The following is a 15,064-nucleotide window of genomic DNA, read 5'->3' on the forward strand; positions in this document are numbered from 1 at the left end:
CCATCTTGTCCTAATGTCTCCCTCTTGCCCCACTGTCTCCATCTTGTCCCACTGTCTCCATCTTGTCCCACTGTCTCCATCTTGCCCTACTGTCTCCATCTTGTCCTACTGTCTCCATCTTGTCCTAATGTCTCCCTCTTGCCCCACTGTCTCCATCTTGCCCCACTGTCTCCATCTTGTCCCGCTGTCTCCATCTTGTCCCGCTGTCTCCCTCTTGTCCCACTGTCTCCATCTTGTCCCACTGTCTCCCTCTTGTCCTAATGTCTCCCTCTTGCCCCGCTGTCTCCATCTTGCCCCGCTGTCTCCATCTTGTCCCGCTGTCTCCATCTTGTCTCGCTGTCTCCATCTTGTCCCGCTGTCTCCATCTTGCCCCGCTGTCTCCATCTTGCCCCGCTGTCTCCATCTTGTCCCGCTGTCTCCATCTTGTCCCGCTGTCTCCATCTTGCCCCGCTGTCTCCATCTTGCCCCGCTGTCTCCATCTTGCCCCGCTGTCTCCATCTTGTCCCACTGTCTCCATCTTGTCCCACTGTCTCCCTCTTGTCCCACTGTCTCCCTCTTGTCCCACTGTCTCCATCTTGTCCTGCTGTCTCCATCTTGCCCTACTGTCTCCATCTTGTCCCACTGTCTCCCTCTTGTCCCACTGTCTCCATCTTGTCCTGCTGTCTCCATCTTGCCCTACCATACCTGATATTCCAGACTCTTCCTAAGTACTACTGTAGTTTTGCTTTGGTTCTGCTTCAGCCTCATGAGAAAAATTGCCAAAATCTAGTAAAGAAAAAAGTTTCCACTATATATGCAAATAATATTCTTAATTACATTTTAATATTTTAATTACCATCAATGTTGAATAATTCATCCGCAACAAACAGCAGCCCCATCATTTGACTCAGATTCAAGCGTTCTACAACATATTCATATGGATCAGAGGAGATAAAACCTCGTTGAGAAGAACTCCATGTTTGCCTGATACAATACCATATTGCCTCGCATTTGTGACATCATCTTCATAATAAACTTGTGTTATATACGGATAAGGTTCCTGCTAGGGAGTAAAATATCATCATATTGTATGCTAGAATGTCTTCTTCTAGACATGGGAGGACCTCTTCTGTTGGCCGTTGGATGCTTATCTTCCATTGCGATGTTCCTGGGTGACGACCCTTGGATCTGCACCCTGCCCTCGACTCAGGACCTCCTGTAGGTGGCGGATGTAGCAGATTGCTGCTCGGAGACCTTACTGAGACGTTTCTCCGCATATTCCTGGAGCAGTTGTCTCCTGAGCTTGGTGTAGCCCTCATTGACACTCTTCACTCTCTGCCTCTGTCTCTCATTCCTATTTCGGACATAGGCAGGCCCATAGCAACCATCGTATTTGCCATATGTGCGGCAGGATAGTAGGGAATGGGCACTACTGGTGCTGATATAAGACTTTTCAGGGCTGGTCTGGTGGGTGGTGCAGGTGAGTGCCATCTTGTGGGTATGGGGCAATAGGATTCACACAAACTGGCACAGACACATTCCCAATATTTTGTGGCTCTATAGGTAAAATCTGTAGAAGAGTATAGATAAAACTATCCATTACTGGGGATTATCTGCATAGAAATAAGGCATTTGTACTTAATGATACATTGAAACGTTGAAGTGCAAATTAGATGACTGATTTACTAGTGCATAGAGTTACTGTTGGAAGACCCTGAAAAATAACGGATTTAGCATATTGACTTTTTAAGCCCTTGTAACCCGAATAACACCATTTTGTAATGATATCACCACACTTACATCCTTTACCTTTGATAAAGTTAAAAAAAATTTTTTGGATTAGTCTTTACCAGTGGAGCAGTTAGTTCCTCGGTTTTAGTTCTTTTTATGGTCATTGTTACGCAATTTTTCTATTGAAATACTTGTATTTATATATATATATATATATATAAAATAAAATTGGGGATTAGTCTTTGCAAGTGAAGCAATCATATAGACTTGTTTCCACTAAAAGTCCTGGCAGGTTGCCGGGGTCAGTGACCCCACCTTAATTCTGATTAATGGCAAAAGAAGATGAAACTAACTCAGTATTGCTCTTACCTGCGCCCGCAGCAGAACCAGCAGTGACAATGTGCAGCGTTGCACCCATATAAATAGCACCTCACTCTGCCAATCACCATTCCTGCCCTTTAGCCCCCCGTGTGTTCACTATAAACAGTCGGGGGCAAGTGTGAAACGAATACAAAGTCTCTGAGCCGTATCCTTCCCAGTTATAACAATAGTTGTAGCGAGCGATTGCTTTATATCTGAATCTATACTGTACATACTGTAAGTACCGGCCATTGGCACCCACATTATCACTCACCCCTGCCCAGTACCCCTCACTGATCCTTGGGATATTATTGCCCCCAATCCTGCCCTGTGCAAAGGCATTTATCTGTTTTTAGGAGAGGTTTCAGCCCACAGCCCTGTATAGTGACCAGTGCAACTGAGCCCTATTACCCCACTTCATTTTGATTGGCTGCCCCCCCCCCACTCTTCAGTGTGATTGGCTGCCCGCCCTGGCTATTTATTGGAACTCTACATGAGCAATAATTTGTTGGTGTTACTGTTTCTTTAAAGCAAGAGCGATACTGGCAGATACACTAGATAGGTTCAAGGAAGGGTCGGTTGCTTTTTAGCAAGAGAAGAGATACAGGGAGAGGGCGGAACTTAGGCAATTTAGAGGTATTCCAAAGTAGATAAAATAACAAGTAAAAGCAGGAATGTAACTGTACAGATTTATTATTCAGTCTCTAACAGTAAAAAATAATCAGGACAGTGACGTGTGAAGTTGATAGGTCAGTGTAAGGGAAGGGGCGAGGTTAAGAGCCAATGGGAAGGAATACATTGAGGGAAGGGGTGGGACTAAGGAATTAAGGAATACAGTCTGCAGAAGACAAGGCATTGAAAGGCGTTTTGGGAAAAGGGAGAGAACAGAAGCCAAGAGAGTGTAATGCTGTCTGAGTTTAGACATGGGACTGGGGGAGACTGACAGGTGACAAGAGGGAGGAAAACAGCCCGTCGGGAATTAGAGCTCAAGACACAAAACAAACATAAAACTAAACCCACCTCATTTACCCACGTGGTGCCGGACCAAAGATATCTCGGACCCAAATATAAAGTGATGCGCGAGTCCTACAGCTAAAGAGCTTGTGCCATTTGCATTAACCCTGGAAGCACCTGCACCCGCCTACTTAACTCCTCTTCGCTCAGCTTAATGAGGTGCTTCACCTTTAAATTTACCTTTTACTTTTATGGAAATGCTAATTCTTTCAATTAGTCTTCTTTTTTTAATAGTTTTTTTATCTGCCTTCTTCTTCTTCTGACTCTTTCCAGCTTTCAAACAGGGTTACTGACCCCATCTCAAAAACTACACAAATATATATATATATGCTACGTTTTATTACTCCTCTTTCTATTCAGATCTCTCCTATTCATGTTTCTCATTCAAATCAATGCATGGTTGCTAGGGGAATTAGGACCCTAGTAACCTGATGGCTGAAACTGCAAACTGGAGAGCTGCTGCTGGAGCAAGTGCAAAACACCAAACACAGATCCCTTTGTGCTTCCCACTTACTGATCCGCCCCCCGATAATGTTTCCTGATATTTGTAGGAACACAAGGGACCGGGCACCGAGCCAGAATATACCAACCCTGTATGTACGACTGTCCTGCAGAGCTAACACTCTCACATGTCATAGACTGCTGTATCCCATCCATTAGCTATCTGTATAACAGAACATTCTGTCCCAGTGGCTGCACAGATCCTATCTGATCCCCATTGTAAGCAGCAGTCCTGTCCTGCTTTATGGCAGCTGAGATTCTAGCTATCTGTATAACAGAGCATTCTGTCCCAGTGGCTGCACAGATCCTATCTGATCCCCATTGTAAGCAGCAGTCCTGTCCTGCTTTATGGCAGCTGAGATTCTAGCTATCTGTATAACAGAACATTCTGTCCCAGTGGCTGCACAGATCCTATCTGATCCCCATTGTAAGCAGCAGTCCTGTCCTGCTTTATGGCAGCTGAGATTCTAGCTATCTGTATAACAGAACATTCTGTCCCAGTGGCTGCACAGATCCTATCTGATCCCCATTGTAAGCAGCAGTCCTGTCCTGCTTTATGGCAGCTGAGATTCTAGCTATGGGGAATTAGGACCCTAGTAACCTGATGGCTGAAACTGCAAACTGGAGAGCTGCTGTAAATAAATAAAAAGCTAAATAAGTCAAAACACCACAAATAATAAAAAATGAAAACCAATTGCAAATGGTCTCAGAATATCCCTCTCTACATCATACTAACAGATTATTCAAAGGTGAACAACCTCTTTAATGATTTTCCCAGCAGAACCAAGCTCCACCCTCTGCTTGACCATAGGAAAGAAATCAGCCCAGAAACAGGAAGGACTATGCTCCACCCCCTGCTTATCCATGGGAAAGAGAACAGCCCAGCACAAGGGCGTAAGACCAAGCCCCACCCTCTTCCTGACCAAGGAGAAGAGAGTTTCCCAGGAGCAGGAACTAGAGTGTTAGTTCTATGGGTAAATCATAGGGGGGTGAACCACAAAAATGCTATTAAACGTAATTTTGCACAAAAAAAGCAGGTAGTGAATGACCCCCATTCTCCGCAGCTCGTTAGTAACAGTGAATTGCGACTCCTGCCCGGGCAGCAACACGGTGTCATTTCCACTGAAACAGCAGCGTCCGAGCACCGCGTGCGGAGGCAAAACGAGCAGCAGCGCTAATTAGCAACCGAACCAGCGTGTGACTTTAATTACAGTGACGGGAATCATTAAATGAAGCTGCAGAATGTGAGCTAATTAGTTGGGGGCGGAGCTTAAGGAATAATTTAATCATCAATAACATTAACCCATTATTTACAAAATCTTCACTTTGCCCACCAGGGGGCGCTAATGTCAAGCTCTGGGCAGAAAACCAGCCTTTTCATTGGGCAGAAGGACGGACGACGCCGGGATCTCAGAATCTGGTTCTTCTTGTCCGATTAACTCAGCACAACATGGCGGTCGAAAACAGACTTGCGCTGCTCCTGCACCTGCAGCTTCCAGCGTTGCTGCGCAGACTCCACCTTGTTCAGCACATTGGCCCGACTCCTTGATCTCGCCAGCACGTCGTGGGCATTAGCGAAGGGCTGGTGATCCTGAGCGACAAACACAATCAGATTTATTAACAATTCTACTGTACAGACCCCATCTCTCAAGATCAGCCAAATCACCCCGAGAGATACCCCCCCCAAGCACTAAGAGAACAAGGAAATATGTATAAATACAAATATACAGAGAAGGAATGTTCTGGGCACACAATAAGCTATACCCTCATACTGTACTGTCTAAGGGAATCAATATGGCACCTCCTCCTCCCATATGTATAAATACAAATATACAGAGAAGGAATGTTCTGGGCACACAATAAGCTATACCCTCATACTGTACTGTCTAAGGGAATCAATATGGCACCTCCCTCCTCCCATATGTATAAATACAAATATACAGAGAAGGAATGTTCTGGGCACACAATAAGCTATACCTTCATACTGTACTGTCTAAGGGAATCAATATGGCACCTCCTCCTCCCATATGTATAAATACAAATATACAGAGAAGGAATGTTCTGGGCACACAATAAGCTATACCCTCATACTGTACTGTCTAAGTGAATCAATATGGCACCTCCTCCTCCCATATGTATAAATACACATATACAGAGAAGGAATGTTCTGGGCACACAATAAGCTATACCCTCATACTGTACTGTCTAAGGGAATCAATATGGCACCTCCTCCCATATGTATAAATACAAATATACAGAGAAGGAATGTTCTGGGCACACAATAAGCTATACCCTCATACTGTACTGTCTAAGGGAATCAATATGGCACCTCCCTCCTCCCATATGTATAAATACAAATATACAGAGAAGGAATGTTCTGGGCACACAATAAGTTATACCCTCATACTGTACTGTCTAAGGGAATCAATATGGCACCTCCCTCCTCCCATATGTATAAATACAAATATACAGAGAAGGAATGTTCTGGGCACACAATAAGCTATACCCTCATACTGTACTGTCTAAGGGAATCAATATGGCACCTCCTCCTCCCATATGTATAAATACAAATATACAGCGCAGATGGGGCGGTACCAGTGGATGATTGACAGGTCTACTCCAATTAGAAAGCTGAGACTTACCCCCACATCATCTTCACTCTGTATGAGCTGAGAATGACCAAACAGCTTCCTCTTTAATATGGGTTCCACTATGGTCAGGTAGAACATGTAGAGCAGGAGCAGCCCCAGCACAGACAGGTAGATTATAATAGTCACCTGAGCAAGGGCACATGGGAAAGTCATATTTTATACCCTCACCACTGCCCGGCTACCTGTCAGAGCCCCATGAGCTGTGACCCACCCACCCCTGAGTTCAATCAATGCTCATTAGTGTAGGTCTCATTTCAATTTGGCTTTATAGCCTCCACCTTGTCTGAACTCCTTACTGGATCCCCCTGCAGTTTCAGCCTTGCCGGAGATCTTATTGTTTTATAATCCCATTACTAAAAGCCAAAGAGAACAGCTTTGTTTCAGAAAATCATTCTAGTGTCAATGGGTAGAATGAGCAGCAATAACCTGATTGGCTGCAGCCGACCCATGTGATTGGTTCAGGGAATAAAGGCGGCCATACAGCATAAGATCTGCTTGTTTGCTGCATCTTTCCCCCCCAATATGCTCATATAAGGATATTGGCTTTAATGCAATTGTTGGTCCTTAGTTCTATTGGCTCTGGAGTTTATTTCCAGGCTGGTTATAATTTATGGGAGAGGGGGGTCATTACCTTGATGGTGGAGGAGCTTCTCTCTTCATATTTACACTCACAGCGCAGACAATAAGCCTCGACATCGGCCCCCGGAACCGGCATAGGATCCACCACATGGAGACAGTCACTGCACAACACAATACATATATTTATACAGAGTGTGTGTGCCCCTTTAATTCCAGTTTTCTTTATTATTCTCTTGTTTTTCCCCAAAACAAAGTGGTATAACATAGTGATGATTTGTTGTCAGCTTTTGCTTTTATTTGTACAAAGTAGGGATGCACTGTCCAGGATTCAGTTCAGGATTCGGCCTTTCATATTAGGATTTGGGTTTGGCCTAATCCTTCTGCCCGGCCAAACTGAATCTGAATCCTAATTTGCATATACAAATTAGGGGGTGGAGGGAAATCGTGTGACTGTCACAAAACAAGGAATCAGTCTATGATTAAGTGTCCTTGAGGGACACGAAACGCGTCAGGCTTTTATCTTTTATACATAATGTAAAATAAAGATTTTTTTTGTACTATTTAAAAATTTTGGATTCCACTGACTGAATGATTTTGGGGTTCCGGAGCGGTGCCTGCCCGCCATTCAAGTTTTCCACAAAACAAGGAAGAAAACAATGATTTCCCCTTCCCACCCCTAATTTGCATATGCAAATTAGGATTCGGTTCGGTATTCGCCCAAATCTTTCGCAAATGATTCGGGTTTCCGCTGAATCAAAATAGTGGATTTGGCTCATCCCTAGTACAAATTAACCTCGTTTGCATAAAAATGTTCATGCTTTTCTTTTTTCCCCTCCTTTTTCTTTCTGTATCCCTTATTATACAAAGAGATTTGAAAAAAAAATTGTAGGGCTGCACTCCACTATTTTGGATTCAGCCAAACCCCCGAATCCTTCGAGAAAGATTCGGCCGAATACAGACCCAAATCCTACACTTGCACCCGTTTGTATAAATATAAATAAATGGGATATTCAGTTGAATCTTAATTCTGTTCCCCTTACACCTCGGAATAATAAGGGGTGCAATAGGGAAAGTTCCCCCCAATGAAGGAAACACTTACCAGTCTTTCTGGGTCACATTTTTGTTGAATATATTTCCTTTCTTGTCCTTATAGGGGGGACAAATACATTTGCACCGAGCGTCCACTGAGCTGCCGCTGTCCTGCTGGAACACAACAGACATTTCTGTTTCCCACATCAGTAATTTCCCTTTATTGGGGCCCAACACCCGGGGGAAACATCTGGGTCACGGTTCTGCCACGTCCCCTGGGGGTAACAGTCCCCTCTAATCTACATGAACTGAGCTGATTTATGATACAGGAAGTCACATGATTGCAGCCCTGCAGTTGGTCAGGGGCTTCTGATCCATTTTTGCCAGGGGCACGGTTGGCAGTTTTCTAGCCAAATTGGGCTACTAATTTGAAGTCCAGTTGGGTTTTGAAAGTATAAACTAGCCAAGGTACAGATTTTGGGTACTTTTTGGGCCTTTGGCTGGTTTGTACTTTGGAAACCAGCCAAAGTTTTTCTTGACCTAATGTGCCAATCCTGCATGTCCCAATGCATTTTGGGTAATGTAGTTTTTGTTTACCAATTTGCAGACTACCAAATTAAATGTAAGACTGCAGTACCCAGCATGCAATGGGAGTTACCCAGGGCTGGTGTAGGTGTAGGGCCAGTGTTGGGCTGGTGTAGGGCCAGTGTAGGGCTGGTGTAGGTGTAGGGCCAGTGTATGGCCTTTGTAGGTGTTGGGCTGGTGTAGGGCCTGTGTAGATGTAGGGCCTGTGTAGGTGTAGGTGTTGGGTCGGTGTAGGTGTTGAGCCGGTGTAGGTGTTGGGCCGGTGTAGGGCCAGTGTTGAGCCGGTGTAGGGCCAGTGTAGGTGTAGGGCCTGTGTAGGTGTAGGGCCTGTGTAGGTGTAGGGCCTGTGTTGGGCTGGTGTAGGTGTTGGGCTGGTGTAGGGCCTGTGTAGATGTAGGGCCTGTGTAGGTGTAGGTGTTGGGCCGGTGTAGGTGTTGGGCTGGTGTAGGGCCTGTGTAGATGTAGGGCCTGTGTAGGTGTAGGTGTTGGGCCGGTGTAGGGCCAGTGTTGAGCCGGTGTAGGGCCAGTGTAGGTGTAGGGCCTGTGTAGGTGTAGGGCCAGTGTTGAGCTGGTGTAGGGCCTGTGTAGATGTAGGGCCTGTGTAGGTGTAGGTGTTGGGCCGGTGTAGGTGTTGAGCCGGTGTAGGGCCAGTGTAGGGCCTGTGTAGGTGTAGGGCCTGTGTAGGTGTAGGGCCTGTGTAGGTGTAGGGCCAGTGTAGGGCTGGTGTAGGGCCTGTGTAGGTGTAGGGCCTGTGTAGGTGTAGGGCCTGTGTAGGTGTAGGGCCTGTGTAGGTGTAGGGCCAGTGTTGGGCTGGTGTAGGTGTTGGGCCGGTTTAGGTGTAAGGTCAGTGTAGGTGTAGGGCCTGTGTTGGGCTGGTGACACTGTAGGTGTTGGAAATAAGACATGAGAGCCCTGGGCAGGAGGATTGTGGGGGCTGATGGGCTACAGGTTTGGGCAGATTTTCCTGCATTTCAGAAGTAGTTGTGAAATAACTTGTCCCTGTCAGTCCTGACCCCTCCCCCCAATCATTGACACTAACTGACCCTCCTACAGCCACAAACTAACCCCACACACTCCAGTGTTTCTTCCACTGACCCCCAAGGCCCCAACCCCTTCCCCAACTTGCCCACAATCACTAGGCCCAACCCCAGACTCACTTTATCGCCAGACCCTTCCTGCGCAACCGTCACCAGCAGCAGAGACACAAGCAGAGCCCAGTACTGATCCATCATCACAACTAATAGTTCACCTACACAATCAGCTGACTATTTGCATCACAAGACACTGGCGCTACCCCACTTCCGGCCGACTTCCGGCTCTGAGTGCAGCGCGAATACCTTTCCGGGCGGAGGCTGCGAGCGCGGCGACCTGGTTCCGGAACTGCGCGGAGAGATTCTGCGTCTGCACCTTGTAAGAAATACAGGAGAAGAATAAAACTCCTATTGAAATTGGAAACTGCGGCTGGAGTTAATTAAAATCATGCAGTGATATCAACGGAGCCTTTAAGTTTAAATTATTTGCCTTCTTCTTCTGACTCAACTTTCAAATGGGGGTCACCGACCCCATCTAAAAAACAAATGCTCTGTAAGGCTACAAATATATTATTATTGTTACTTTTTATTCCTCATCTTTCTATTCAGTCCTCTCCTATTCATATTCCAGTCTCTTATTCAAATCAATGCATGGTTGCTAGGGGAATTGGGACCCTAGCAACCACCCATAATTGTTCAGCGGCTGAATAAAAAGCTAAATAAATCAAAAACCACAAATAATAAAAAATGAAGACCAATTGCAAATTATCTCAGAATATCCCTCTCTACATCATACTAACAGTTCATTTAAAGGTGAACAACCCCTTTAAGCAGACTGGGAAATATAAAAATCCTCGGGTGGTCCACAGGCTTCCGGTTGGAAATTCTTGCTGTCTCCTAGTTTCTGTGACTCCCATTATCCCATGACACATGCTGGGAGTTGTAGTTCAGTGACAGCACTGGGAAAGGACCTGAGGACCTGGACAAGATCTCCATAATCACCCACATCCCAGTTGATAAAAGAATAATCACAGCTGAAGCTAGCAGCCCCCCAATACTGTACTGCAATGTGGCAGTTTTGGGGGGCATTATATTGGGGAGTTCTCAGCCTATTTGGGGATGATTCTATGTGGTTTGTAGCCATGTCTGTGTGACACCCCCAGCTGTACCCTATTGTACCCCCAGACACACTGATGCTCTGACTGTCCCCCTTGTCCTTCACACAAAGGGATATACAAATGGGTCCCTCCTGCAGAATCTGGGAGGTTTCATGGATTTTGGGAGGGGTGCTGATACTTTTGCAAAGGGGGGTGGTTGTGGCTTTTCAAAAAATTAAAGAACAATTGCGACGGAGGTTTGGTTCCCCTTTAAATATTTAGTCAGACTTTATTCTCCCAGGGTTGAACTATGGGGGAAATGCCCACTTACACCCATGCCAACATTTTATTCTCTTATTGTGATAAAGTGAATGAGCCCATTACGGAGCTGACAGACTAAATACAGGAACATTATTCTGTGTTTTTCGCTGACTAATATTGATTTTCTGTTCCTCTCTCCCCGAACACAAGACGCTCTAGTTGTACCACGTTTCCATGGCAACGCGATGAGAAAATCTTCTTTGCAATTTGTCACTGACTCACTCGTTCCATTTGCTCAGCGAGACGCCCCCCGGCCCCCCGGCCCACCTGCTCCCCCGTCTCTTCCTTCCAGGCCTGGACTGGGAGTCAATATAGGCCCTGTCATTCCAAGTACACAGAGGCCCAAACAGCCCCCTACCAGCCCACTATTTGGTAACTTTCTATGGAACCGTACAGCAGCCCCTCTGGTATTTGCCAGAACCCACAGATTGCCAGTCCGGGCCTGCTTCCTTCTGCCCCAGACTCAAGGGTTTTACTGATTAATTCATAACATTCGTATTCACTGAAATGAAACCACAAAAAGGATAGAAATGTAAATGTGTGTATAGTGTTTATACTGCAAATAAACCTCTTCACCTCTTTAATACGCGCAGTGTATTCACTCATCAATATATTATTCCTCATCATACGAACGATTCATCCAGAACACAAGGTGCAGTTTTGGGTTAAAAAAGAAATATTAAATAGAGAAAGTACAGAGAAGAGCAACTAAACTGATAAAGGGAATGGAAGGGATCAGTTATAGGGAAAGGCAAGTTGTGATTGGTTACACTGGAGAAGAGACAGTTAAGGGGGATACGATCACTATATATAAATATATAAGGAGATATGATCACTATATATAAATATATAAGGAGATATCTTCACTATATATAAATATATAAGGGGATATGATCACTATATATAAATATATAAGGGGGATATGATCAGTATATATAAATATATAAGGGGGATATGATCAGTATATATAAATATATAAGGGGATATGATCAGTATATATAAATATATAAGGGGATACAAACACTATATATAAATATATAAGGAGATATGATCACTATATATAAATATATAAGGGGATATGATCACTATATATAAATATATAAGGGGGATATGATCAGTATATATAAATATATAAGGGGGATATGATCAGTATATATAAATATATAAGGGGATATGATCACTATATATAAATATATAAGGAGAATATGATCACTATATATAAATATATAAGGGGATATGATCACTATATATAAATATATAAGGGGGATATGATCAGTATATATAAATATATAAGGGGGATATGATCAGTATATATAAATATATAACGAGATATGATCAGTATATATAAATATATAAGGTGGATATGATCACTATATATAAATATATAAGGGGATATGATCACTATATATAAATATATAAGGGGGATATGATCACTATATATAAATATATAAGGGGATATGATCACTATATATAAATATATAAGGGGAATATGATCACTATATATAAATATATAAGGGGGATATGATCACTATATATAAATATATAAGGGGGATATGATCACTATATATAAATATATAAGGGGATATGATCACTATATATAAATATATAAGGGGATATGATCACTATATATAAATATATAAGGGGGATATGATCACTATATATAAATATATAAGGGGGATATGATCAGTATATATAAATATATAAGGGGATATGATCAGTATATATAAATATATAAGGGGATATGATCACTATATATAAATATATAAGGAGATATGATCACTATATATAAATATATAAGGGGATATGATCACTATATATAAATATATAAGGGGATATGATCAGTATATATAAATATATAAGGGGGATATGATCAGTATATATAAATATATAACGAGATATGATCAGTATATATAAATATATAAGGTGGATATGATCACTATATATAAATATATAAGGGGATATGATCACTATATATAAATATATAAGGGGGATATGATCACTATATATAAATATATAAGGGGATATGATCACTATATATAAATATATAAGGGGAATATGATCACTATATATAAATATATAAGGGGGATATGATCACTATATATAAATATATAAGGGGGATATGATCACTATATATAAATATATAAGGGGATATGATCACTATATATAAATATATAAGGGGATATGATCACTATATATAAATATATAAGGGGGATATGATCACTATATATAAATATATAAGGGGGATATGATCACTATATATAAATATATAAGGGGATATGATCACTATATATAAATATATAAGGGGGATATGATCACTATATATAAATATATAAGGAGATATCTTCACTATATATAAATATATAAGGGGATATGATCACTATATATAAATATATAAGGGGGATATGATCAGTATATATAATATATAAGGGGGATATGATCAGTATATATAAATATATAAGGGGATATGATCAGTATATATAAATATATAAGGGGATACAAACACTATATATAAATATATAAGGAGATATGATCACTATATATAAATATATAAGGGGATATGATCACTATATATAAATATATAAGGGGGATATGATCAGTATATATAAATATATAAGGGGGATATGATCAGTATATATAAATATATAAGGGGATATGATCAGTATATATAAATATATAAGGGGATATGATCACTATATATAAATATATAAGGAGATATGATCACTATATATAAATATATAAGGGGATATGATCACTATATATAAATATATAAGGGGGATATGATCAGTATATATAAATATATAAGGGGGATATGATCAGTATATATAAATATATAACGAGATATGATCAGTATATATAAATATATAAGGTGGATATGATCACTATATATAAATATATAAGGGGATATGATCACTATATATAAATATATAAGGGGGATATGATCACTATATATAAATATATAAGGGGATATGATCACTATATATAAATATATAAGGGGAATATGATCACTATATATAAATATATAAGGGGGATATGATCACTATATATAAATATATAAGGGGGATATGATCACTATATATAAATATATAAGGGGATATGATCACTATATATAAATATATAAGGGGATATGATCACTATATATAAATATATAAGGGGGATATGATCACTATATATAAATATATAAGGGGGATATGATCAGTATATATAAATATATAAGGGGATATGATCAGTATATATAAATATATAAGGGGATATGATCACTATATATAAATATATAAGGAGATATGATCACTATATATAAATATATAAGGGGATATGATCACTATATATAAATATATAAGGGGGATATGATCAGTATATATAAATATATAAGGGGGATATGATCAGTATATATAAATATATAACGAGATATGATCAGTATATATAAATATATAAGGTGGATATGATCACTATATATAAATATATAAGGGGATATGATCACTATATATAAATATATAAGGGGGATATGATCACTATATATAAATATATAAGGGGATATGATCACTATATATAAATATATAAGGGGAATATGATCACTATATATAAATATATAAGGGGGATATGATCACTATATATAAATATATAAGGGGGATATGATCACTATATATAAATATATAAGGGGATATGATCACTATATATAAATATATAAGGGGATATGATCACTATATATAAATATATAAGGGGGATATGATCACTATATATAAATATATAAGGGGGATATGATCACTATATATAAATATATAAGGGGATATGATCACTATATATAAATATATAAGGGGAATATGATCACTATATATAAATATATAAGGGGGATATGATCACTATATATAAATATATAAGGGGATATGATCACTATATATAAATATATAAGGGGGATATGATCACTATATATAAATATATAAGGGACAGTAATGAAATAGACAAAGTTATTCTCTATTATTTCATCCTGTACAAGACGAGAATCAGTATGAGCGACTCTGGTTCTGTTTTGTGTCAGTGACTCAGTGATTTTCCTGTTCATTTCTCCTCCCTGGTTATTAAATAATTTCATGAGTGACGTGTGGAGCTGAAATAGGGAATTTCTCCCCAAGCCGGGGGGTTCCTGGGCACAAACAGGTGAGATGTGGGGGGACCTGCTGAGATCTGCGGC

At 40.8% G+C, this 15,064-nt stretch overlaps 1 protein-coding gene across 2 annotated transcripts; it reads right to left on the reverse strand.

Moving 5' to 3' along the window:
* Positions 1-4,850: 4,850 nt before the first annotated feature.
* Positions 4,851-9,764, reverse strand: tmem9b.L (TMEM9 domain family member B L homeolog). 2 transcript variants are annotated; one of them, XM_018257254.2, is made up of 5 exons: positions 9,587-9,764; positions 7,915-8,015; positions 6,868-6,976; positions 6,228-6,362; positions 4,851-5,176 (listed from the first exon to the last, which is right to left on the reverse strand). In XM_018257254.2, the coding sequence occupies exons 1-5, from the start codon at positions 9,659-9,661 to the stop codon at positions 5,021-5,023; spliced, it is 576 nt and encodes a 191-aa protein (XP_018112743.1). In that variant the 5' UTR covers positions 9,662-9,764; the 3' UTR covers positions 4,851-5,020. The 2 variants fall into 2 exon arrangements, with proteins under 2 accessions (XP_018112743.1, XP_018112741.1); XM_018257252.2 differs by having other exon boundaries at positions 7,915-8,018.
* Positions 9,765-15,064: the final 5,300 nt, after the last annotated feature.

This window comes from Xenopus laevis, chromosome 4L, assembly GCF_017654675.1.
Source record: "Xenopus laevis strain J_2021 chromosome 4L, Xenopus_laevis_v10.1, whole genome shotgun sequence".
Classification (NCBI taxonomy): Eukaryota; Metazoa; Chordata; class Amphibia; order Anura; family Pipidae; genus Xenopus; species Xenopus laevis.

What these genes read in the sequence shown, in the direction of transcription:
- tmem9b.L (XM_018257252.2), bottom strand. Translation starts at nt 9,661, where the DNA reads ATGATGGATCAGTACTGGGCTCTGCTTGTGTCTCTGCTGCTGGTGACG. An exon ending in AATGTGACCCAGAAAGACTG is followed by an intron (nt 6,977 to 7,914) that starts GTAAGTGTTTCC and finishes TGTGTTGTGCAG; the next exon opens with TGACTGTCTCCATGTGGTGG. An exon ending in AGAGTGAAGATGATGTGGGG is followed by an intron (nt 5,177 to 6,227) that starts GTAAGTCTCAGC and finishes TTTGTCGCTCAG; the next exon opens with GATCACCAGCCCTTCGCTAA.